Source organism: Ranitomeya variabilis, chromosome 4 (assembly GCF_051348905.1).
Source record: "Ranitomeya variabilis isolate aRanVar5 chromosome 4, aRanVar5.hap1, whole genome shotgun sequence".
NCBI lineage: Eukaryota > Metazoa > Chordata > Amphibia > Anura > Dendrobatidae > Ranitomeya > Ranitomeya variabilis.
This window is the reverse complement of record NC_135235.1, coordinates 101,388,992-101,415,532: the sequence shown is the minus strand read 5'-3', so window position 1 is coordinate 101,415,532 and position 26,541 is coordinate 101,388,992. Positions and strand designations below refer to the sequence as shown.

General features: G+C 39.6%; 1 protein-coding gene across 1 annotated transcript in view; it reads left to right on the top strand.

Annotated features, from left to right (window-relative positions):
* LOC143769922 (ATP-dependent translocase ABCB1-like) overlaps positions 1–26,541 on the top strand; it is a 57,628-nt gene that overhangs the window by 8,263 nt on the left and 22,824 nt on the right. Inside the window, exons 2-17 of the mRNA XM_077258979.1 lie at positions 6,675–6,746; positions 9,655–9,742; positions 17,077–17,131; positions 17,372–17,516; positions 17,836–17,914; positions 18,529–18,720; positions 20,049–20,220; positions 21,495–21,619; positions 22,337–22,514; positions 23,166–23,279; positions 24,187–24,297; positions 24,718–24,843; positions 24,933–25,136; positions 25,605–25,775; positions 25,863–26,024; positions 26,200–26,454. Coding sequence (XP_077115094.1) covers positions 6,701–6,746; positions 9,655–9,742; positions 17,077–17,131; positions 17,372–17,516; positions 17,836–17,914; positions 18,529–18,720; positions 20,049–20,220; positions 21,495–21,619; positions 22,337–22,514; positions 23,166–23,279; positions 24,187–24,297; positions 24,718–24,843; positions 24,933–25,136; positions 25,605–25,775; positions 25,863–26,024; positions 26,200–26,454 — 2,223 coding nt within the window. The 5' untranslated portion in view covers positions 6,675–6,700. The remainder of the gene's footprint in view (positions 1–6,674; positions 6,747–9,654; positions 9,743–17,076; positions 17,132–17,371; positions 17,517–17,835; positions 17,915–18,528; positions 18,721–20,048; positions 20,221–21,494; positions 21,620–22,336; positions 22,515–23,165; positions 23,280–24,186; positions 24,298–24,717; positions 24,844–24,932; positions 25,137–25,604; positions 25,776–25,862; positions 26,025–26,199; positions 26,455–26,541) is intronic.

Genomic DNA, 26,541 nt, shown 5'->3' with positions numbered 1-26,541 from the left:
ATAAATAATCATAGATCCCAAAACTCCTCAGGATGTGTAATTCCCGTTTCTCTTGGTGACTCATGCTTGATGATGTTAGGAGTTGATTTAAGTTATTTCACACATCAGCAATTTGCATCACTATTTGTAAGCCAAAAATTGAAGTTGGTCTAAAATACAGATGAGATACATATTTTTAGTGTATTTTTTTTTTCATTTTTCTCTGTTTCTGTTCTATCTCAGGTTCTGGCATAAAAATACTAATGCAAATTTCTGATGTGAAAATATCCTTATGTAAGATTATAAAGCGTCATTTAGATGTCTGTGTTTGGACCCTGATGTTAGGGCTGGCTGCAGGTCTAATGACCTGAACTTGACAGGATCATCTATACTACCCATGAGGCTGTCAACTTTGCATTAAGAGAAATTCAACCAGTCTTTTCTTGGTCCTCTAAAACATGGATGTCTGAATTTGGCAGCCACAACCTAGATGGATGCTAGGCATCCATCCACTTTTAGAAACCATTGGCTAAAAATAGATAAAATCACAGTCTGCTGCACTTTTTAGACAATTGAATAAATGGTATGCAGATACTTACTGACCAAATGGAGACTAAGGGTACCGTCTCACAGTTATTCAGCAATAATTCTGACTGAGCAATCTGCTCCAGACCTTACTGACTACTACTTAAGACACAAATCCAGCATAGTCAACTAATTATTAAAACATAACTTTTACTAGCTTATAGTTAAAATTTGGTACCAGACAACAAATATATATATATATATATATATATATATATATATATATATATATATATATATATATATATATGTGCTCAATATTACCAGTGCACATATAAAAAAGGTTTGGTCTCACCCGATTTCTGAGTCTTTTTTTCTGGGGTCAAGCTTGTGCTTTTAAGACCTAATTGAGAGCATTCCGGGGGGAGAATACTGGGATCTGACTTCCCTGTCGTGCCCACTGTAAGAGACTCCCGCCCTAACAAGGGCAGTACCCAAGTGTGAAACTGCCTTCAAATGCCCATGGAACATATGGCCTCCCTGGGTGTTATGTATATCGCTTCCCAACGCGTTTCCCCCCCCCCCCCCCGTTCAGGGGGTTCGTCAGGGGAAGTAATTTAGATTAGTCTCCTGCAGTGGCTAGTGAGACCCTTCTCTATATTGTGTGTCTCTCTCCATAGGGGTATGCAATCTCCAAGTTACCCATACATCTGTTGTCATTAAATAGGGTAGTGGGTGGGATTATCAGATTGCTGGCGTGTTTCCTCATTTCCTTTTAGTATTGGCGCCATTATACTCGTGTCATTATATGTATTGCGGCGCTATAACTCTTACCTGGCACTTTAACCACGGCAACATCTTGTCCATGGCGCGTGCGCAGATACTAACGCTAAAATCATGTGGGTCACATGATTTTAGCGTTAGTATCTGCGCACGCGCCATGGACAAGATGTTGCCGTGGTTAAAGTGCCAGGTAAGAGAAGGGTCTCACTAGCCACTGCAGGAGACTAATCTAAATTACTTCCCCTGACGAACCCCCTGAACGGGGGGGGGGGGGGAACGCGTTGGGAAGCGATATACATAACACCCAGGGAGGCCATATGTTCCATGGGCATTTGAAGGCAGTTTCACACTTGGGTACTGCCCTTGTTAGGGCGGGAGTCTCTTACAGTGGGCACGACAGGGAAGTCAGATCCCAGTATTCTCCCCCCGGAATGCTCTCAATTAGGTCTTAAAAGCACAAGCTTGACCCCAGAATAAAAGACTCAGAAATCGGGTGAGACCAAACCTTTTTTATATGTGCACTGGTAATATTGAGCACTTTATATATATATGTTTGTTGTCTGGTACCAAATTTTAACTATAAGCTAGTAAAAGTTATGTTTTAATAATTAGTTGACTATGCTGGATTTGTACCGTCTCACAGTGGCACTTTGGTCGCTACGACGGCACGATCCGTGACGTTCCAGCGATATACATACGATCTCGCTGTGTCTGATACGCAGCAGCGATCAGGGACCCTGCTGAGAATCGTACGTCATAGCAGATCGTTTGAAACTTTCTTTCGTCGCTGGATCACCCACTTTCATCGCTGGATCGGCATGTGTGACACCGATCCAGCGATGTGTTCGCTTGTAACCAGGGTAAACATCAGGTTACTAAGCGCAGGGCCACGCTTAGTAACCCGATGTTTACCCTGGTTACCATTGTAAATGTAAAAAAACCAAAAAACTCCATACTCACATTCCGGTGCCTGTCACGTCCTCCGCCATCTGCTTCCCGCACTGACTGTGAGCGCCGGCCGTAAAGTAAAAGCAGAGCACAGCGGTGACGTCACCGCTGTGCTGTGCTTTACTGCCGGCACTGACAGTGTCAGTGTGGGAAGCCGGCGGCGGCGGCGGACATGACAGACATCAGAAGGTGAGTATGTAGTGTTTCTTTTTTTTTTACATTTACAATGGTAACCAGGGTAAACATCGGGTTACTAAGCACGGCCCTGCGCTTAGTAACCCGATGTTTACCCTGGTTACCCGGGGACTTCGTCATCGTTGGTCGCTGGAGAGCTGTCTGTGTGACAGCTCTCCAGCGACCACACAACGACTTACCAACGATTACGGCCAGGTCGTATCGCTGGTCGTGAATCGTGATCGTTGGTAAATCGTTTAGTGTAACGGTACCCTAAAAGAACCCTCTCTTGTCTTGAGTCTGGTAAATTGAGGGCCTATTGTAACCTTAAGCATACGCTGGGAAAGGTTCTTAATAAAAACTATTGGCTTAGTGCCACTGATGGACAGACAGGAGAGGGCCACTGTGCAAGAACAATATATGGGCCCTTTGCAGTCCAATAGCTCATGATAATGCACAAATCTACCTGCTTTGGAGGTGGAAATGGGCCCCCTTACCTCTGGGGCTCTTCTTTGGCAACACAGGTTGTACCAATGATACAGAGTTCAAAGCAGAAACCAATGTCCTCAATGATCAATAATTTTGATATGTTGATTAGATTAGCCAATATAATGGGTTTCTTTTTTTTAATAAGTTTTAATTGAAATTTAGCGCCTTTTAAATACACAGGTAAATGGATACATAAAAATTTTACATCGCAAATCAATTAAGTGTTTTATTGATCTAATTGGACCCTGTTTTTTGTGTTTTAAGTCATCAGATTTTAGCAAGAAGGTCACTCTTGATCTCTAGGGTAATTTGCTCTACTGTCATGTTATGCCAACAGCATTTTACTGTTTACAATATTGCAAAATTCCCCTGAAGGAGGAGAGTGCTTTGGCCTTGGGTATCTCATTGTTTTTGAAACTCATTGCTTAAGATCTCCATTAAAATATATGCAAACGGTTAAAAATTCAGTCCACATATAATTAGTTAAATTAGCGTAGTGGAAAATGTCTGAAGCTGTTATGATGCTGTGACCCTAACCAATTCATCCAGGTTCTCTTCGGCTACTTTCACACTAGCGTTGTTTGCTGTACGTCGCTATGCGTCGTTTAGGAGAAAAAACGCATCCTGCAAAGTTGTCCACAGGATGCGTTTTTTCCCCATAAATTTACAGACACCAAGACACCAAGTGCAAAGACTCCCATCCCTCCCTGCATCTCCCCTGGCTCACTCTCCACTTTCGATCCCATCACAGAAGAAGAAGTCTCCAAGCTCCTCTCCTCTTCTCGTCCGACTACATGCACCACCGACCCCATTCCCTCACACCTCCTCCAGTCTCTCTCTCCAGTCGTCACAACTCACCTAACTACAATTTTTAATCTCTCCCTTTCCTCTGGCATTTTTCCCTCCTCCTTCAAACACTCTATCATTACTCCATTACTAAAAAAACAAACCCTTGACCCATCATGCACAAACAACTACAGACCGGTCTCCAATCTCCCCTTCATCTCAAAACTCCTGGAGCGCCTAGTCTACTCCCGTCTTACCCGTTACCTCTCCACTCATTCCCTCCTAGACTCTTCACAGTCCGGGTTCCGCCACCTACATTCGACAGAAACTGCACTCATCAAGGTGACCAATGACCTTCTGACAGCAAAACGTAATGGTGACCACTCTCTGCTCATTCTCCTCGATCTTTCTGCAGCTTTCGACACTGTTGACCACCCTCTCCTACTCTCTAGGCTCCAGTCACTAGGCATCAAGGACACTGCTCTCTCCTGGTTCTCTTCCTATCTTTCTGACCGCTCCTTCAGTGTTCTGTTCTCTGGCTCCACTTCATCTCATCCTCTCACTGCCGGGGTACCTTCTCCCTCTACACGACCCCAATTGGACAGACCATCAGCAGATTTGGCTTTCAGTACCATCTTTATGCTGATGACACACAACTATACACGTCATCCCCTGACCTTACCCCCGCTGTACTACAGAACGCCACTGACTGTCTGTCCGCAGTCTCTGACATAATGTCCGCTCTCTACCTGAAACTCAACCTCTCCAAAACTGAGCTTCTTCTGCTCCTGCCTTCTACTAACCTCCCTAAATCTGGCATTTCCCTCTCCGTGGGTGGCACCATAATAACACCCCGGCAGCAGGTGACAGCAGGTGACTCCGATCTCTCCTTCACATCCCACATACAATCTGTTGCCCGCTCGTGCCGCTTACACCTAAAGAACATCTCTAGGATCCGCCCTTTTCTCACCATGGAGACAACTCTCACTGTCGCCCTAATCTACTCCCGTCTGGACTACTGCAACTCTCTATTAATTGGCCTCCCCCTCACGCAACTTTCCCCTCTCCAGTCTATCCTTAATGCAGCAGCCAGGGTCGTCCATCTGGCTAATCGTTACTCGGACGTGTCAGCTCTTCGCCAGTCATTACACTGGCTGCCCATTCTTTACAGGATACAATTCAAAGTACTTGTTCTCACCCACAAAGCTCTCCACAGTGCGGCACCGCCTTACATCTCCTCCCTCACTTCTCTCTATCGGCCTAGCCGACCGCTGCGCTCTGCAAACGACTTTCGACTAACCTCTGCACTAATCCGTACCTCACACTCCCGACTCCAAGACTTCTCCCGCGCTGTGCCAATCCTCTGGAATGCTCTACCCCAAGATATTAGAACCATCCACAATTTGCATAGTTTTAGGCGCTCGCTCAAAACACATTTGTTCAGAGCGGCCTATCATGTTCACTAATCAAACTCATTTTATGTTTGTGTGTGTGTAGCCCATTCGCTATCTCCATCTACCCCCCACTCTCTGAAGATGGCTGGACCATCATTGTAAATACATCATTGTAAATACACACCTGTACTTTGTATCTCCCCACCTTTACTGTAGATTGTAAGCTCTCACGAGCAGGGTCGTCTTATTTTGTTTTATTCTGCTTTATTACTGTATTGTTAACATTGTTACCTATGACTGTTGTCTTTGAAACTGTTAAACTGTAAAGCACTGCGGAATATGTTGGCGCTATATAAATAAAGATTATTATTATTATTACATTAGCGACGCATTGCAACGTATGGCCACACGTTGCATCCGTCGTGCAACGGTTGCGTCGTGTTTTGACGGACCATCGGCCCAAAAAAACGTTACATGTAACGGTTTTTTGCGCGTCGTGTCTGCCATTTTCGACCGCGCATGCGCAGCCGAAACTCAGCCCCCTCCTCCCTGGACCTTACAATGGGGCGTCGTAAGACTGCTTCCGCTGCCCACGTCGGGCATCACCTTCACAACGCGCGTCGGCTCATCGGGCCGACGCTAGTGTGAAAGCAGCCTTATATGTAGCGCTGATTTTCTGTCTTGCCTGTGTTAACCCTAGCTCCTCCAATTAATTGACGCTACAGCTAATTTCATTTTCATCTTTTTTTTTCTTTTTAATGAATTTTATTACCCTCTGCTTCTGAGATGTAGCTGTAATCACAAAACCTTGGAAGTGAAATGTTTGGAGCAAGTCTGATTATTTCCAGACTTGTACCTTATGCTCTCTCTTATTATTTGTAAGCCTTTTTTAGGGCTTCGGATGCCAATCGGTATGGTTGCCTTTACGACCCTTGATGAATTATGCAACAACACACAACCAAAATAAATGTGCAAGAATATTTTAAATTACTATCCGGCTTATTTTGATAGTCCTACAACTAGATCCATGTAAGACATCACGTCTGGAGAGAGACACAGTCCCTCTGGCTCTAAACCTACACTAATGTGTACGGATATGCTGTCATATGGTACCGAAAAATAGTGTGCGTGGATTCTCAATAGGTAGAAGACAACAATTTGCTGACAAACACTTGGCAGCAGCTTACTAAAACTCGGAACAAAGAACATCATTAATTGAAACTCAACATGCCCAACCCTTCTTTTTCCCCGTCATCATCTGTTGTGGAAATCTACCGACATGCTCAGCCTTAGGATATGTCGCCCAAGTACTGTGAATACGTATGTCGAGTCAGATCTGATGCTTTTTATAAACTTTGGTCCTCCACAAGTTATTTAATGACAATGTTACCTTCATCATGTTCCTAAATAGCAGATGGGATGACATGTCGGTGCTACGAGGGAATAAATAATGCATATTAAGGATGGGCCATGCTTTTGACAGTATCTATTTGCTCATGGCAACCTGACCTGTGTTACAGCTTCTTTACATGCATAGGATGACTTTATTTTTTTTGTTCTACCTTGTATTTACCAACAATATCTTTTGTCCTACAGGTATAAAGTCCTTAAACTGAGTCACAATGAAAGAAGACATGAGTATACCCAAAAAAGACAAGTACATCATGGGTAAGTTTTAAAAAGCCCCTGATCACTGAGTAGTATTGTTAGAAATGGCAAACAAGGCAGGAAAACTATGTGCTGCTCATGGTTCTAAAAAAATAACTGTTCTGCCCGAAGAGAAAATAATGTCCCAAAATAAAGGGGAAAAGCTGATAAATATATAATAAATGTCTTATTAATAGGAATTGATGGTTAAGAATTGAGGTTTAGAGGAATCAAAGTGATAAAAATCCTTTATGTAACTAATAAAAGCAGTTTTGTTATTCAGTGTATGCACTACATCCTAGAAAAGTCTTTCAGTAACAGTACACTTCTTAAAATTAAAAAATATTGCAATATGTAAATAAATAAAATAACAAATATTGCAATATCTTTCCTTTAAAATAATTAAAAAGTTTGTCACTTATTGGGCTGTTTGCTGGAGTCTTTATAAAATCACTGTTTTCTCTGCTGTAGATGTGTCAGTTCTGCACAGTGTACACACAAAACTGCCAATTGGTGGTGTGTGTGGGGGGGAGGGAGGGAGGTATACAGAGCTCATGAGTATAATTTACTAGTCCTCCAGTGATAATCTCCTGCTGATTAAAAAAAAAAAAATTGATTTGATAAAAACTACAGCAATCAGCGCAGTAAGTGACACAACAGTGGAATCAGTTGTTAACTATCTGCCTGTTCTACCCGGTGCAGGCTCAGTGCGGTCACGGACCGCCCCTGCCAGTGATTGTGCTACTTCATGTAAAAAGTCACCTCTTTCTCTTCCGGGCTGCTGTGTTGATGTGATGTGAATGCGGGGGTCATGCTTATTGTCAATAGGCTTCCCGCAGTCAGGCAGCGGGGAACCGGCTGGCAATCAGCATGACATTGGCAGTCATGTCCCAATAGGGTACAGTTGAAGAGAAGAAGCTGCTCTGTCGATGTGACGTCAGCGGAAGTTGCGGGAATGGTCTATGTCCACTCTTAGCTGGCAGAGACCAGCAGCGGGAAGAGCAGGCAGGTAGTTGCCTGATAGCTCTTACTTCCATAGTAAAACAATAAAATAGTCCTAGATAACCCCTTTAAGTATAAAAAAAAAAAGTTGACCTTGTCTAAACCGGCCAGTAAATAAAGTAATAGCACGTAGAGTATTTGCTATCTGCAGCACATCTCCAATTGACAAGGGTGATTTACTGTTCATAACTAATTGTAGGCCAGACTGGTTTTCTTACACAAAACTGTAGTAATGTAGGATTTGTATGTCATTTATTAATACCTTGTTCCTGAATACAAATCAAAGTTGTGATTTAATATATAACCCCTAAGTGGTAACGTCTCTCCATGTGGAGAGTGACCAGCCAAGCCTTGCATGTCAGAGTGAGGAGACTTATACGCCATACATGCTCTTCTGGGAAGTTAAATATGCAAATTGTCTCTTCAGAGAAGAAGAGGACTAGAACTCTAGCTCCACCTACTGGAAGAAGTGCACCTAAAAATGGATATCGACCCTTTAGCAAGCCTTGCAATATGACAGGATAAAAACCAAAGCAGAATCTCAATTTGCAGACACCATGTTTCATGGTGTCTGCAAATTGAGATTCTGGTTTGGCTTTTATCCCAAGTCATGTGGCAAGATTCGTTAAAGGGTCAACATTGACTTCTAGGATTGCTTCTTCCAATAGGTCGCGCTCAAGTTCTAGTCCTCTTCAGCTTATTGAAGAGTCAATTTAAATACATAACCCCAAAATATATCCTACAGGTTTTTCTACTAACCAATCATACTTTTCACCTCTTTTGTCTCTTTTTGCTTGTCTATATGTACACTCACAAAATTTATACCTTGAATAAATAAAGCCAGTCACGGCCCCCATCACCTTAGTTGGCATGCTGGTGGCATGATCTTATACTTCTTTTATAGAAGACACTGATATACTCAAGCACTGACAATGTGATATGTCAAGTTATTTTCAGTTGTCTTTCTGCTTATTGGTCTCCATTGCGATATCATGCCAATAAAGAGGAATGCATGGTATCTGAAAGACTTATCCTCTAAGGGCCCGCTCACATGAGTATACATCGGGCAAGTGCTATCTGATGTTTTATCGAATAACACTTGGACCAATGTTATTCTATGGGGCATGGACGATCAGCGTTTTTTTTTTCTCTTCAGATTCAGCATGAGAAAGAAATCACAGCATGCTCTGAGTGGCTCCGGAAATCTGATTGCACTCACCCAATGAATTATATGGGTGTGTGAAAAACATTGAACTGCACTTTGATGTCATCTGAGTGCAGTTTGATTTCCACAGAATCACACAATGGAGAAGATGGAGAGCTGTTGTTCTCCATCTTCTCACCTGTGCTAGGATTCTCTCATCCTAGAGAATTGGATCACACTAAGCTAACACTCTGATCAGAATTTGTCATTTAAATAATAGATCACATTCTCTTCCTTGAAAGAATCAACACTCGTGTCACCCCAGCCTAAAACTGTGACTTCAACTGAGTTCTAAAATTTATAAATTTAATAAACCATATACTATATCTCAACCCACTTTATTTACCTGATCCACAGCCTGGACAAGTGCTCTCGTGAAGTCATGATTTCTGATTATAACAGAGACCAAGATTTTTGGACCTGTTGTATGACAGATCCTAATGGAGACTAATAGACCTCTGTCTTATAATGGGATCTGTCTGGATTTCATCAACGCTTCTATCATTTTGATGCAAGAATAGCAATGCAATTCCTGTGTGGCTAGAGCCTATGTGATCTACAAAGTGCGGCAATGCATCATTTCTTATGTACCAACCACTAAAACATTTATAATATAATGGCCATACTATATAGATGTATAAACCCCTAACAGAGTATTACGATACACACTATAATCAGATATTACTTTCTGATTCTTACTTTTGTGACTTTGTCTCCGATCAGATGGCTTTCCTGATAGGAGTTATGACAACCCTGCCTTTCAAGAAGATGAAAAGCCAGAAAGCAATGGGATAATAAAGAAGAGAGACAAGTAAGTAACATCTCTTTGAGATATATATATATATATATATATATATATATATATATATATATATATAATTACATCCCCAGCATTGATTTAGATGGGATTAGTCTATTCTGACAACAGTTCACAAAAGAGCATTTATATTGTAATATTTGGAAAGCTGTGCATTGTGGTTCCACGATTTCCAGAGACCTGCTCAATAAATCTTTGTGATGCTGGTATTAAAACAAAGAAGGTCTATATTTTATTACACCGTACTTCAAATGTCTACTTAGTGTCAGTGGGAGTCATTTATGAGGTGGGAAAATCCGTCATCCATCCTTAATGTGCAAAAACGTCAAGTTAAAGTTGCTTGAAGCCTCGCCTGCGGATGTCTGCAGCCGCAGCCCGGTGGTTTGTGATGCTTACATTATTGCTGCTGGTCGGCATCACCAAGTGGATGCTGTGTCATGGCCACATTTCTAGTTCGGGATTATTACAGCATTATGGTCAGGATTACAGAATATAATGCAGATTATAGAATATATTGCAGAACAGATTCTCCATTAGGTTGAAGCCCTGCAGAACCTGAAAGATTAACTTTACGCTATGGCTTGGGTGTACTAGTGTCCATTTTGAAGAGGACTTGGCACTCTCCCCTCCTCCCTGCTATTTCTATACCTGCAGATATTTATATTTTTCATCAAATAACATTTCTGGAGCTTTGTGACATTTCTTTGTTATGCCTACAAGAAATGTATCAATTAGCGTACAATGAGTTGTCACTATTTGTTAAGCGGGTGACATTCTCCTATCAGAGACACGCCTTCTTGAACGGTAAAGCCCACTTGTCGCTTTACTGTTAAATATCGATATCCAAGCAGAATAACAGAAGGACAGACCGTTATAAGTATTATTACTCAATGGGAAATTAATTTACAAAAATCTGCATACAAGAGTGGTGACCGGTCCTCTCTACATGCATCGTCTTGCCTTGCATTCACATGGCTGATCATGATCCCACCATTGGGCATTTAGTGGCCTTTAGGCAGTTGATATACTTCATATGGCTAATTCCATTTTTACATTTTAGCGCTGTAAGACATTTTTTCACAGCTTAATCTTTTTCTAGGAAAAGTAAAAAAAACCCAAAAACCCTCAACTCACAGCTTGCTAAATTCACCAGGATCATCCTTAAAGCTATGAATGATTATATGCCGATTACAGGAAATCCCCTTTGATTCCCATGATGAAGATTCTTTCCTGATCATTACTTAACAGCACATATATATACAGTATATATTTTTTTTTACTGTTAATCGGCTTTCATCATTGTATATTCTGGCATATCAATGGTGGGAATCTTACTGCTGGGACCATAAGGTCCCTTTTTTCATCTTGAGGACCACTGAGCTCCTTAAGTGCTGTAGCTCCTTTACAGTATTTATGGAATAAGCCATATATGTAATCACAAAGGGCCTTAAAAAAGAGCAGGACTCTTCTATCCCTATGTGCTTTCTGCAGCACAATAGAAGATTTTTTTTTCACCACTGGTGAAGCTGACTGAATGTACAGTTTTTGGGGATTTTTTTGCGAAAGGTGCAGATCCTACATTACACCACTTCCGCATAAAATCATATATACTTGTTTTTAGCTTAAACTGGGAAGGACTAAAGACTGGCCATCAAAATAGTCATGTGTTTCTGTGCAGGATCCTGTGTGTATTTTGGCCTCCGCTATAAGGCCACTTCCTCACATTCAGTGTTTGGTCACTATTTATAAGCTAAAACCAGGATCTATCCACAAAGATACCACCGCTCGACCGGCAAGGAAGTAAACCATAGGCCTCCTCTATTTCTTAAGATTCACTGATTGGTTGCCATGGGCAACAAATACAATTTTTATGAATGATGCCCAAAAAGCAAACCACATAAGGAGGGACGGTCTGTTTTTCGTAGCCGATCTTGTGTATTCTGAATTATAAGAGATGTTTGTTGTGAATCCAAAGGTACGCTACAAACGCCCACTAAATCCGAAAACCTATACTAGATGAATCTTAAAAACACTATGGGGGAATTTATCATGAGCAAAATGTTTGAAGTTGGTTTCTCCAGCGTGATAAACTTGGCAATGCTCAAAGAGTCCGATTTATTAAAGGGGATATCGGGGACTTTATTAAAAGAAAAAAATGTGCCTAAGCACTACCAGGCAAGTAGTTGCTAGTGCTACATCTCTGCCTGTTGTGCCCGGCACTGGCAAAGAGCGGTCACAGACTTCCGCTGACGTCGCATCAATAGAGCAGCAGTTTGTCTCCTGTTGACAGGGCGGGACTACTGGTGTCTTGTTATTTGTCAGCTGGCTCTCCGCTGCCTAATTGGGGGAAGCTGGCTGTCAATCAGCATCATGCCAGTAGTCCCGCCCTGTCAACAGCGAAAGAAACTGCTGCTTTGTTGACAGGGAGCAACTGAATCTCTGGCAGGACCGGTTACAGGGCACAACAGACAGGTAATTACCTCTGTTAGCAATGACATGCCTATTTTTTTTTTTTTTTTTGTAAAGTCCCTGATATCTCCTTTAAGAATGGCGTTTTGTACGTCAATCTTAATGATAGGTGGGCAGGAGTAAGATGAGAAGTGCACATCCTATCACTGGTGTACACATTGCCTGAAATCCTACTCAAGTCAGGCACTGGAGCAACATTTCTGGCATAGGTTACTCTACAACTTTTGATCAATTTATCTATTTTGGCAAAGCGAACAGAACTGGTGTGAAAACTCCAAAATTGTAAATTTTTTTGCATGATTTTTGTAGGTGTTTTTACAGCAATATTCTTCATGAATCTGGCCCACAGTGTTACACATTTGAGATTACTCTTTCATCTAGAAATCTTACTTCACTTTTTACGCCACGCCATCTTGACCCTGAAATGGGTTTCTGACTTTTTTTGTGTATGGAATAAAAAAAATAAAAAAAAAAGTTGCGTGTCTTAAATAAGGCTAAAACAGGGAATTGCTGCTTTAGACGAGCTCAAAATAAACGTGATGTAAAATGCATTAAAAATGGCGCACAACTTTTATAAATGTGCCTAAAAGGTACAAATAACACAAAATGCTCCAACAACCAGGTGCAAAAGAAATGATATATTTCCTTACCAATGTTTTTTCTATAGATAAAGAATAATTACATAGAAAAAAAACACTTTGAAACCCCTCGCCGCAGGCCAACTGAGCAATCAGTACTATTCAAGGATTAATGTTAGCCCTGTGTTCCCTTAGAATAGCAATTTTCTGTTCTTATGGGTGGACATAGGAAGTGCTGTAGGAAAGGATTTATCATGGCATATTAGTTAGCCAGTTATTGTTACTATATACTAGTATTGTTATGGTTTGCAATAATTGAGAATATTTGTCATTGTTTCAAGCTTATACTTGTATTAAATCTTATGCAAAAAAAAATATATTTTTGTTTGCTTTTAAACAAGCCATTTGACTTGAAGACATTTAATGTCAGAGATCGCTTGTATGTTGGAAAAGATGTATTGAATACCTGCCGATATCATAGAAATGGTGCTCATTAATGAAGTGATATTACTGGACTGTAGTAACCGGTGGCGTAGCTTGAAGTTTAAAACTTCCCAACCGGGCGCCCACTAGCACCAGTCTTTATTAGTATTGGCATTCTCATAGGAGCCAAAGGATTGCTTTGGGGCCTCCTATACACAAAGGCCCTGGTGAAACTGCAGTCCCTGCTGCACCTCTTTTTTGTTAAACCCCTGGTATTCACCTGCTTTGGAGCAAAATTAAAGTGGCTAATTTAATTAAGAAAAAAAAATTATCAAAAACAAAAAATAATCCAGCACTGCAGAAAGCCACTATTAGGCCGGTGTCCTACTTGCAACAGCAATGCAACAAACTCACACTAGTCTCTCGCCTCAATACGCGGCACTGCCGCCGGCGGTTCAGACATAGAAATACATGCAGCTGCACATTCCAGTCCCGAGTGCCGGCGTCAATGCCGGTTATTTAGGCGAGAGAATCTCGCATTGCAGTTCCAAGTGGGATACCGGCCCTAACTTCTTAACTTTATAAAAACAACTGGCTGACACGGCCGCATTTCAAGCTAGTCAGCTTTTCCTCATAACCAAGAGTCTGAGTGCAGTTGGCTGAGTAAGAGCTGCCCAGCTTGAAAAGTGACTGTCAGCCACTTGTCTTTGTACGTGCTGATATAAAAGTCAAGTATTGAAATGTAGAAGGGAAATGTGCATAATCATAGTTTATAATGGGTATGTGCTCCATTTGTGAATAAGGCTGATAGAACATGTGCGTGAAGCACAGACATTAGAATGAGACCTTCACTTTAATCATCAGAGCTCCTCTGATTTCCCGCTGTCGGGCTTGACCTGGCAGCTCCACTTGTGCGTTTGAGTTAGAAATGGTTGAAAGAGACTGTCAAGTGGGTTGGAGCCTCTGAAATAAGCAGGCAGCCCCCTTCATACACGTCCTATGCTGACATGAGATGATGTGGAAGCCGAACTGCTTTCATAATGACAGCATATTTGTCAATGTGTTTTAAAAGATGAAAATGTGTACAACGTAAAAAGTGGTATGCTCAAAAGCTCTAAGAGATGTGCTGTCTCAGATATTGGATGATTTTGGGGAACTCTTGCAAGTTCTACATTGAAAATCTATCTTAGATGGGTGTTCTTAAATATATTTAAATTAGACTGCATGAAATTAAGTGAGTTTGCAATTGACTTGCTTTTTCTATATACTATCATTCTCCTGCAATGAGAGATTTTATGATTTAAAGTGTATAGCTGGTTTCCATGGAGCTCAGCCTCTAGTGCCTGGCCAAGAGTGCAGAGTACTTTCCAGGAGGTTAACTCTTAACATCCCAGTCAGCTTTCTCCAGCCTATTGATTTCTGTACAGCAGTTTGTTGCTCATTTCCCTGTCCTCCTCTGAAGAGATGCAGTTATGAGTCACCAGTCTGGCAGCTGCATGTATTACTGCAGAACTTTTGCTGGGCTGTATAGTTTTACAAAATTATTCACCAGATCTATCACTCAAGGAGGTAGTAAGGAAAATAAGAAGAATGCATTACTCTTAATTGCTCAAGAGACCACTTAAGAATACCCTTTTAAGAGTAATGCTTTGAATAGTGGGATCTCTGAAGATCATAGAATGTTAGAGTTGGAAGGGACCTCATGTGTCATCGTGTCCAACCCCCTGGCTCAATGCAGCACAGGATTCACCAAACCATCTCAGACAGATGTCTGTTCAGGCTCTGTTTGAAGACTTCCATTGAAGGAGAACTCACCACCAGTCGTGGCAGCCTGTTCCACTCATTGATCACCTTCACTGTTAAAAAGTTTTTTTTCTAATATCTAATCTGTATCTTCTCCCTTTCAGTTTAATTCCATTGTTTCTTGTGTTTCCATGTGCAAATGAGAATAAAGATGATCCTTCTACACTGCGACAGCTCTTCAGATATTTGTAGACAGCTATTACGTCTCCTCTTAGCCTTCTGTTTTACAAGCTAAGCTTTCCCAGATCTTTTAACCGTTCCTTGTAGGACATACTTTGCAGTTTGCTCACCATCCTGGTAGCTCTTCTCTTGACTTGCTCCAGTTTTTCAATGTCTTTTTTTTAAAATGCAGTGCCCGGAACTGGACACAGTATTCCAGATGTGGCCTGACTAATAATCAATTTATAATGAAGACAAATTACAATGAAGAATTTAAAACCCACCATGCTATTTGTTCCCTGCGATATATTATGCATTTTGAGACTGTCATCTAAGGATAACTTTAGATCTACAACCATAATAGAAATCACCAATTTAAACAAACACTCCACAACACACATAATTAATTGTGAAGATTCCTCCTGCCAAGTCTTCTTATTTTTTTTTTATAAATCCTGTTGCCTCTTAATAGGGCCACCTCTGTACGTATAGTAAGATAATCATCGCACACCTTATTGTGTGATGCTGAGTTTCTGCACATTAGTCTTTAGCTACTGCTACCTTTTTTTCTTTTTTCTTTTTTCAAAGTTAATTGCTAAAGCAGCAAATGTAATTGTACCTACTGGCTGGGGTTCAGCCACGCTTAATGCTCTACTTGGTAGAAAAGCACATATAAAGGCATTATACACCGGCAATAAAGTATATGAGGGTAATGTGCAATTACGTTTTTAACAACATTTCCATTCTGTTCTTTGGGCTAGGCTTTATAATCCAGTGTAAAATTATGTTTGTGCTTCAGAAAACCGCTGACTTTTCTAGGCAGAAATTAACCAGCAAACTGCAGTTCTATTCTCGATGTAATATATACTGTAAATGATATGCGACCTCACACATCTACAAAGGACCACACAATGCTGGGACGCGTACGTTTTCTCATGTGTTTATCTAGAATGTGCCCATTAGTAAATCCTATATAAATCAGGAACGCAATCAAGTCAGGAAAGGCAATTGTGTATATCACAATCACAGCCATGAACTTATTTTCTATATCTATGTAACGCCCCTATAATTACCCTCTTTCTCCAACCATTATGTCTGCGCTGGAGGAGAAAAATTGAGGAGAAAAATTTGACTGTTGTAAATATCAACAAGTAAGAGCAAAATACCCTTAACAAGCAGGTTATATATTTGTTTAAGAGACTGTTGAGCGGCTATCTAAAGGGGCACAATCAGGGCCGGACTGGCCATCTGGCAATTCTGGCAAATGCCAGAAGGGCCTGTCTGGTCATGGGCTGCCTTGTCTGCTACGTTGTTAGCATAATCTGTCTTGTGAAGACACCCATACTGCTAAGAATTGTGATGGAGCACAAGTCGCTGACTCCGTCACTTACCCCAGCAGGCCACGGGTATCATTAGAAATATTGGTCTTGTAGTAAATCTTCCTTTCCTCCATCCAGGGTAATATTAGTAATATATTGCATCTGGTTCATGGGGACAGGGACAACATGGGCCTGTGTGATTTCAAATGCCAGAGCTGAATTTCATCCCCAGTCCGTACCTGGGCACAATCATGTAGGAAATAAAGTAAAGAGGGGCACCATATTATTGGAGTGAGATCCTTAAAAATTAGGGACTCCATATTTGTTTTGGATTTCATATCCAATATTATAGTATTTGATCCCAAAAGATGATAGATTTCATTCATATCAAGTGAAATCTGAGTAGTGGGGGCTTGGAGGTATTCAGAAAAGACGCATTGTGTCTTCTTCTCATGTCTGTGTGTACAATACACTAATATTTGAAGGAAAAAAGTACATTTGTCCGTGACAAAATTATAAAATAAATCAAACCTATAAATTAAGTCACTTTATTAACACTGTCATGTTTCCTTACTAGAAAGAAAAAGGGGAAAACCAAGGATTCTAAAGCGATGGTGGGCTTTTTTGAGCTGGTAAGTATAAACTGTGGCTATACTGTACAGCAATTACACTTTATTTTCGTGTGTGTACTAAAAAAGTTTTCTGGTCAATGTCTATTCTAGCTATTTGTGGGTCATCTGACTCTATGGATCTATTGTATGCAGAAAAATGGTGTGTGTGTGTTTTGTAACCAGTCAGTGGAAGAAAAAAAACAAGTTTCCTGCTCACAAATATCATTCTTATAATCTCCAACTTTATTATTTTTCTTCCAGTTTTGCTATGCAGATATTTGGGATAAATTACTGATGGTTCTTGGCCTAGTATGTGCTCTGGCTGCTGGAACTGGACTCCCAATCATGATCATAGTCTTTGGACAGATGACTGATGCTTTTGTCCAGAGCGGTGTTCAGACAAATGGTAAGCATTTTGGTTCTATTGTGCACTTTTACTTTCGTACCTTTAGATGAAACAATTCAGCTTTAGTCGGCAAACAGTTCTGTAGACTTTCTTTTGTCTTCCCATCCTGTCCTTGGCCTTATATGTTTACTTGGATTTGTACTCAAGGGAAGACATTTCTTTACAGTAAACTGAGAGAAATGTACATAATAGTTGAGGAATAAATTATATTTGGTTCATAAATATGTATATACTACATACTGACCTTAATGAATGTTATTATTAGTTTTATCATTTTAATGTTCACGGCTATGAAACCGTTTTTCTTTTCTTTTTAAAGTTACGCAGCAAAACACTACAGCAGGAGAATGTAATCAGAAGTATATGGGAACGATTGACATAGAAGCAGAAATGACAAAGTAAGGAGAAGTGACTTCTCTTTTAATAGAACCTCTCATAGTTATGTAATAATTAATACCGATCTTTCACTAGCTATCACAATACAAACTGCATATGTTAAGCAAATACATCCTAGATTTAATGAGGGTGATGTAAGTTCATTGAAAATCTCTGGTAAAATGGCTATGTAATTCCCGTATTTAAATTAGCCTAGCTAAAGAGCGAGGCCTCACGAGCCAGTGTATTCCATCTCTACCTGACTGACCTCTTCAGCTTGTACTGAGCAGTGTGAGATCTCGGGAGGAGGAGGTACACTGAGGAGCCGTCAATCAGAATATCACTTATGCATAATTTTTACATAAATTGAGTACGTTACTACACATAATGTTGCGTAAAGTGAATATTCTTCTCTAGCCAACAACTTCTTTCTTTTCCGATGTACTTTTGGATTATGGAATCTGTTTTATATTTTCTCTAATATCCAATACTCCTGTTGGTTCTTTACCTGTTTGGGAAAAAATGCTTTTTCCATAGATCCTAAAGATTTTTTTTATTATATGTTCAAGGATGATATGATGTGAAGAGAGAACCATGACTGAATTATAATGTACCATTGTGTCTCCTTCTTCCGCAGATATTCTTACTATTATGTCGGGATCGGTTGTGCTGTCTTTGTATTAAGTTTTTTTGAAGTCTGGACCTTTTTGTTATCGGCTGCAAGGCAGACTCATAGGATCCGGCAAAGGTTTTTCAAAGCTGTGCTCCATCAGGATATGTCTTGGTTTGACTCAAACCAAATTGGGACATTGAACACCAGACTGACAGAGTAAGAAAATCCATTGATGGTCAAAGCAAATGCATCATAGATGGTGTCACAGAATTCTGCTGTGTAGTGATTAGGATGCTAGCACATTCTTTGGCTCTTCCAATAAATGTTTAGAAGATTTTTTTTTTTTTTTAGTTTTAAAAAGAATCTGTCACAAGGTTTTTGCTACTCCATGAGAGAGCTGCATAATGTAGGGGCAGTAAGCCTGACTCCAGTGATGTGTCACTTAATGGACTTCTTGCTGCAGTTTGTAAAATTGTTTCATTTTGTTAGCATTGCAAAAGGTTTAAAAATGTGGCGGTAATTTTTTCATTTTTTTTTTTTTAAGGAAATTTGCAAAATGTCTTTTTATAGGAACCTGTTCAGTTTTGAAGTGACTTTGGGGGTCCTATATATTGGAAACACCCCAAAAGTGATACCATTTTAAAAGCAGCACCTCTCACTGTATTAAAAATTGCTTTCAGGTAGTTCATTTACCCATCAGGTGCTTTTCAGGAATTAATGCAAAGTGACATGACCGGAATGAAAACATTTATTTTTACCACCTAAATTTTGATAACTTCTGTACAGGCTGCTATAGTCGGCAGACTCTAAGGCCATTATTTGGTTGTGCTATGGCAAACATCACGACCACATGATCAAGATCTCTGGGTGCAAATGAGGTTTAAGAGGAAACCCCCCCACGCTCTATTAACCTTTAGATGCTGTAGTCATTATTGACAGCAGCATATATGGCGTGAAACCGCCATGGTCGGGGCCAACACTGATCGTGGCGAATGCAGAAAATTCTCAGCCAACAGCTGCAGGCCTGTCACTTTTCAGGAGACGTTATTCTCTTATTTCTCAGGTCAGTAAAAAGACGTATTGGTGGTCATTAAGGTGTTAAAAACTGCTTTATCTACCGCCAATCTAACAGTTCTCTGAATGCTGAGCCCTGTATAACCTGTCCACACCACTGATTGGCAGCTTTCTGTGTACACTTTGCATAGGCAGAAAGCTGCCAATCAGTGGTGGTGGAGTGATTGGACTACCTGGCAGCAGGTTTACTAGTCCTCTAGTTATATTCTCCTGCTGATAAAACAGTGATTTTATAAAAACTTCAAGAAGCAGCACAGTAAGAATCAGGGTCTCTGCCCCTACATAATGCTGCTCTCAAATTGGGCAGCAAAAACCTGGTGACAGATTCCCTTTAACGAAAATGCTCTGACACACCTACAATCAAGGAGCCTCCAAGGCACACAATATGCTTCAGCCTTTTTCTACAAATTGTCATAATTGCACATTTATGCACAAAAAACACCTTTAATACACCTTTTTTTTCCTTCTAGGGATATTAATACCATTCATGAAGGATATGGGGACAAAGTTTCTATATTTGCCCAGTACTTTTCTACCTTTATAGCTGGCATAATCATTGGATTTGTGAATGGCTGGAAACTAACCTTAGTTATCCTGTCTGTGAGTCCACTTCTTGGTATTTCGGCTGCAGTCTGGTCTAAAGTAAGTTGAGTAAATTATTTATTAGGCTTTACTTATATAGCGCCATCATATTCATATATATTTTTTTTTAATGACAGATTTTTAATGATTTGGGTCCTAATGAATCAGAAACATAATTTGCAAAATTTTTACAAGTACGGATTTTTCAAAAAAGGGCTTCCCTATATTCAATTAAAAATGACAATGACATGATTTCCCATTTTGAAAACATTCATTTTACAAACACAACACAAAAAATTGGACCTAATTATAAAAATTATAAAATCATAGCTGCTAGAAGCTAAAGATTAGGCGTCCCAAAAAAAGGACATTGGTAGGTAATGGGTTATTAAGACCAACATTTTATGACAACATGGTGGTGCTTTAAGCTAAACCCTTTTTTAAAGACTGTTTAGTGAGGCACAAAAAAACCCCTGAATACATATGCTAGGGATTCTTGGGTACAAATTGAGCCACAATTCATGAGCATTTCCTTTATATATCTTTCATTCTTCACTGTATATCTGGTTTATCTTAAATGCAATGTATAATGAAACATGATGCATCAGTTTTTGATCAGTTCATTCATTGCTATATTTTTATTTTTGCCGAAACGTTTGACTTTGCCCAATGGCAAGTAACATAAATATGGATTAAACAACTGGTGCAATATTGCTGTATCCATATTTAAAGCTCTCCCTAAAAAATATGTTCACTAAAGTCTATTTGCAACAAGCGCATACTACATTTTTGAAAAACTGACACACAATGTTTGCATATGAATAGCACTATTGACTGCAGATCATCTGTATAAAGCAGGGGTCACACTAGCAGTTTTTGGTCAGAATTTTACATCAGTATTTGTAGCCAAAACCAGGAGTGGGTGATAAATCCAGAAGTGGTGCACATGTTTCTATTATACTTTTCCTCTGATTGTTCCACTCCTGGTTTTGGCTACAAATACTGATCTAAAATACTGACCAAATACTGGTAGTGTGACCCCGGCCTTACACACATGAAATATAAATGAAAGGTTACGCTGTGTGTGTGTGTATATATATATATATATATATATATATATATATATATAATAAAAAAAAATTCTTTTGGTAGGCTGAAATGAGGTTTGTTGTCAACAGGTCAACAGGTGACACTGCGGGAAGCTTTTTAAATTTATCACAAGATGATAATTCTCATTTATATTGACCTGCAATGTCCAGTCTTCTCATTTTCCCTGTGTATTAGAATTATAATGACTGCACCAAATAGTTACATTTTCTGTGTTCTCTTTCCAGTTACTCGCTTCCTTCACCACAAAAGAATTATCTGCTTATGCTAAAGCAGGAGCCGTAGCAGAGGAAATCCTTACAGCAATACGGACAGTTGTTGCATTTAATGGCCAAGAAAAGGCCCTTAAACAGTAAGTGATGTTACAGAAGTAGCTATAAACTCATTGGAACTAGTGCAAAAAGTTAGTTGGGGGAATGGGACGTAATTTGGCCTTATATGCATTTAACACTGCATATAATATCAGAACCAATCCCAGGACCTCCACTTCTGGCTTCTGACACAGGAGGGAACTCCCTCCTGGTTCCTGTGTCGGTGACTTGTATGAAGAAGGATGGCCATCTGGCTCATTTTAGTAGCTAAAGCTGCTCCTTCTATGTCACGTATGAGGTAGATATGGATAAGCTTGGCTACTAAAATGAACCAGCCATCCAGTCTCATTCATACCACATAGTATTTACACAAGGAAAAGGCTTTGTTGAATCAAAGCCAGGGCTGTTGCTAAATTTTTGATAGGGGCAGCTTAATTAAAATATTTTAGTGAGCATCTTCGTCTTTTCTCCACCCTTCCTCTTTTCTCCGCCCTTCCTCTTTTCTCCGCCCTTCCTCTTTTCTCCGCCCTTTCCTTTTTACTCCACTCTGCTTTACCTGAATGATCTTCTTTTCTAGCTGGACTACCCCCTTAATAATGCCAGCTGCTATAGATCTACAATTTGGGATAATAGCAACTTAATGTATGAGTACAACACAAGGACTTGTATTATCAATGGTTATTTGTGATAGAAGGATGTGTTCATTAAGTAATATATTAATATGCATTTGAGATTAATGCTTCCCTTTTCTTTGGCAGGTATAATGTAAACTTATTAGATGCTAAAAAAGTTGGTATGAAAAAGACAATTACAACTAATGTGTCCATGGGAATCTCTCAGTTTCTCATCTTTGGAGCTTATGCTTTAGCTTTCTGGTACGGCACCAAACTCACAGTTGATGAACCTCATACATATTCCATTGGCAAAGTTTTAATTGTAAGTAATTTTTTCCCCTTTTCCATCATTTTAATGAATAGTGCCCAGCATTGCTGAAGAAATCTCCTAAATATATATAGAAAAGTACACTTATATAAAGATGTTGTTCGACATCCTAGTCTTTGCATGTTACTGTAGACCTTTCACTGTCAAAATTCTCAGAAAGATTTTCTCTACTACATCAATCTGCATTTTTCAAGAATGGAAGGATTTTTTTTGTTTGCTTACTGCTCATTGTACGGGTGGTCAGTAATCTAGGCAGTCTGTCAGAGGTGGCAGGTTTCCTCGGTGAAAAGCGCACACTTAGAAGCTCTTTCTATAGAGCTTGTGTGAGTTGCCGGATCACTGGATCGGCCTAACTTTAATGCATCAGTGCTTCTTCAATGCTGCAGAGGCATTGGTGCCAGCATTTGGATAATGATGTAGTTGAAGAGTGCACCAGCCCCTGGCATGCAGGAAGCTGGGAGCCAGAGGAGCAGTGCGCTTCTGAAGAAAAGTCTTAAGTATCTGGTTCTTCTTTTAATTTCAATAGCAATAGGGGAGCAGCCATGTGCTACGTATGTATTTTAATTTACTGATCCAGCGTTGCCACAGTGTAGCATAAACTGGAATATCCCCTGTCACTTAATGTTACTTTCTTCCTTTCTTCAGGTGTTTTTCTCAGTACTCATTGGAACATTTTCCCTTGGTCAAGCAGCTCCTAACCTGGAGAGCGTTTCGAATGCCCGTGGAGCTGCCTATGAAGTATACAGGGTCATCAATAAGGTAAGGTCAGAGACCATCCCACGACATATTGCCTGGGCAGTCAACAATTCACATAAAAAGATGGTTGTATAAAATTCTGGATAAAACGGTCTTTCCATGAATGATAAAAACTGTGAAAGATTTAAAAAAAAAAAATGCTTACAAATGGACTTTAACACAATTGCATATGTAAGGTGGCTTTGTCAGTTGATATTAAAACAGTAAATTATATAAATTATATCACCTAGTCATTTACTTGGTGTATAATTACCCATCATCAAAAATAGTAATTTTAGATCTGTCAAGGATCATAAATGAGCAAATCCAAAATCTATTTTTGAGGGACTCTGCTCAGTGCTCTATAAGAAATGTCTTAAATGCAAAGTCGACCTTCTAAATTGTGACTGTTACAAGGACTCTTCCCTGAAGGAAGTGAAATGTCAGAAAACCCAAAGGGAAGAAATCCAGTATAAGGCTAGAAGCTCATCTCAAGTAGCATTTATAGATATCTAAGCATCATATCTTGAAAGGCAAGATAAGTGGATGCTAAAATATACAAACATATGTTCACTTCCCTTCTGGTTACAAATTAGTTTATGTCCTTAAATAAACCGTTAGGCTTTTGAGGCAGCTCGGCTTCAGTAGACTTCACAATGATGTTTAATGAAATTTCAGCTGAATATTAAAAAGTTGAACTTCTAAAATAACAGTGCAGTGAGATATATATATCTATCTTGAATACAAGATGGCTTGGAAAGTTCTACTTGACACATCAACTGTGCAAAAATGGCTGTTTTTCACTATGCCCATCAGGACTCTAATTTTCAGCTTGGGTTTTCATATTTCGATTTGTAGGTTTACATTTCCTAACCTTAATATAATGCGTATATTGAGTAGAAATTAATTGCAATTTGGTTTTGGTTTTCAGGAACGGCCAATTGACAGTAGCTCTCATGAAGGACACAAACCAGATAAACTTATAGGACATATTGAGTTCAGAAATATCCATTTCTGTTATCCTAGTAGACCTGATATACAAGTAAGTGTACATCTAAACTGTTCCTGGAAAAAAGTCTACAAATAAATGTATGGATTCCTGCTGTTTCCATATATTCAGCAATTATAGCAAGCTTTGGCTAAGAATATGTGAGTGCCTAATTATCCCTGTTATAAATATATCATTATATACAATATATGATGGACCTTGAATAATTTCACTGGTGCTTTTTTGTGAACCATCGTGAGACTTTAGTCCAACCTTCAAGATTGTAGACTGACTTCTTCAGGTTCCGAATGTGCACAAAGTCTTTGTAAAATACGTACAATTTTATAAAAGAAAAGGTGTACTGCATATACTATCAGATGAAAATTGGATAATGATATATTAAGTAAATGAGATCTGAACATTATCAAATCCTAGATCTTTAAAAATAAAATAATGTAATTATTTTTCCTTCAGATTTTAAAGGGTCTCACTCTTAAAGTTGAAGCTGGAAAGACTATTGCCCTTGTGGGGTCCAGTGGTTGTGGAAAAAGTACCACAATTCAACTGCTGCAAAGATTTTATGATCCTCTTGCAGGGCAGGTACGTAGGAAAAAAATCAAACTATTCTAACATTTCAACTGTTAACTTGAGTGCAATACACTAATCATTGTGACTGGCTATTGTCGTAGGTTACAGTTGATGGACATGATGTGCGGTCACTCAATGTCAAGTGGCTAAGAGAAAATATTGGAGTTGTCAGCCAAGAGCCAGTTTTGTTTGGAACAACAATCAGGGAAAATATTCGTTATGGAAGAGAGAATGTTACTGAAGACGAGATCATTCAAGCAACCAAAGAAGCCAATGCCTTTGATTTCATATCTAAGCTCCCAGATGTAAGAAATTATTGATTATCTACACTCCATGAAAAGCTTGAGGTTATGTGCAATTTCTGCTATGAACGGCCATTCAGCCTTAAATAATAGGTGCATTCTTTGGAAAGATGCTATCCAGCTCAAACATATGTGGAAAATGTCCATTTTCTAAAAGAACTTGAGAGGTTTGGTATTGCTACACTTGCTGTGGGACATTGTTTAGCATTAAATGGACAGCACAAAATCTGTGCCTTCTCAGTTTACTCAACGGAACATTGCACTACCGTCAGCCAATCTATTTGGCCCTCTATATTAAAGGTGAATCATGTGTTGGAATTCATAGTATTCAAGCCTGCAGATCAACACCAGTGTGATAGGCTGGGTAGAAAAGATCACTGAATTCCCATATAATTGAAAAATATTTATAACAACCTTCTTAGATCGGCCTTTGTGCTTAGGGTTTTTATTAAATTTTTTGTTTGTTTTTAGGGTTTAGACACCATGGTAGGTGAAAGAGGAGCTCAACTTAGTGGAGGACAAAAGCAGAGAATAGCAATTTCTCGGGCCCTAGTCCGTAACCCTAAAATTCTGCTGCTTGATGAAGCAACATCAGCTTTGGACACTCAAAGCGAAGCTATTGTGCAGAACGCTTTGGATAAGGTAATTTTTCATCCAATTGTGGCAAAAATAATGCTTTATACCTCATCTGAAATGAATTATAATAAAGTCCTATTTATGTTTCACAAGGCAAGAGCTGGCCGAACCACAATTGTGATTGCTCACCGACTGTCTACTATTCGTACAGCAGATGTCATCGCTGGATTTCACAATGGTGTTGTGGTGGAACAGGGCTCACATGATGAGCTCATGGATAAGAAGGGGGTGTACTATACTCTTGTAATGTTGCAGGTACTTCATCCTACTAAATTGAATATATTATTCTGTCCATCCGGCAATTGGTTTTGTTAGTCTGTCATAGTGCTCAATTATAACATACCCACTCAAAAGGATTACTCCAAAATGATCAACATGTATGATAAAAGTAGGTTTGTGTCTTCTGTGAACATTGCCTTTTTTTAAATAGAATTATGATGACGTCGAAGAAAGTGAAGAGAGTGATTCTGAGGGAGTAGACGAAGAGGAGGATGAAGGAGAAATGTTTGATTATGATGATAAACATGAATATGTAGCGATTGATGTAGACTTGCAAAATCCTGATGCCTTGGACACCATAAACCGAAAGGAGCTGCATAGGCATTCCAGCAGGAGACAGAGTAGAAGATCTACAAGAAGAAAATCAAAGAAATCTGCCAGAAAACAAACAAAGGAAACAAAGGAGGTAAAGAGTAGACATGTCATCGGAGTAGACTATTTTTATATACAAATGTGATCTAGATCGAATACATTTACAATCTTTTCATTACAG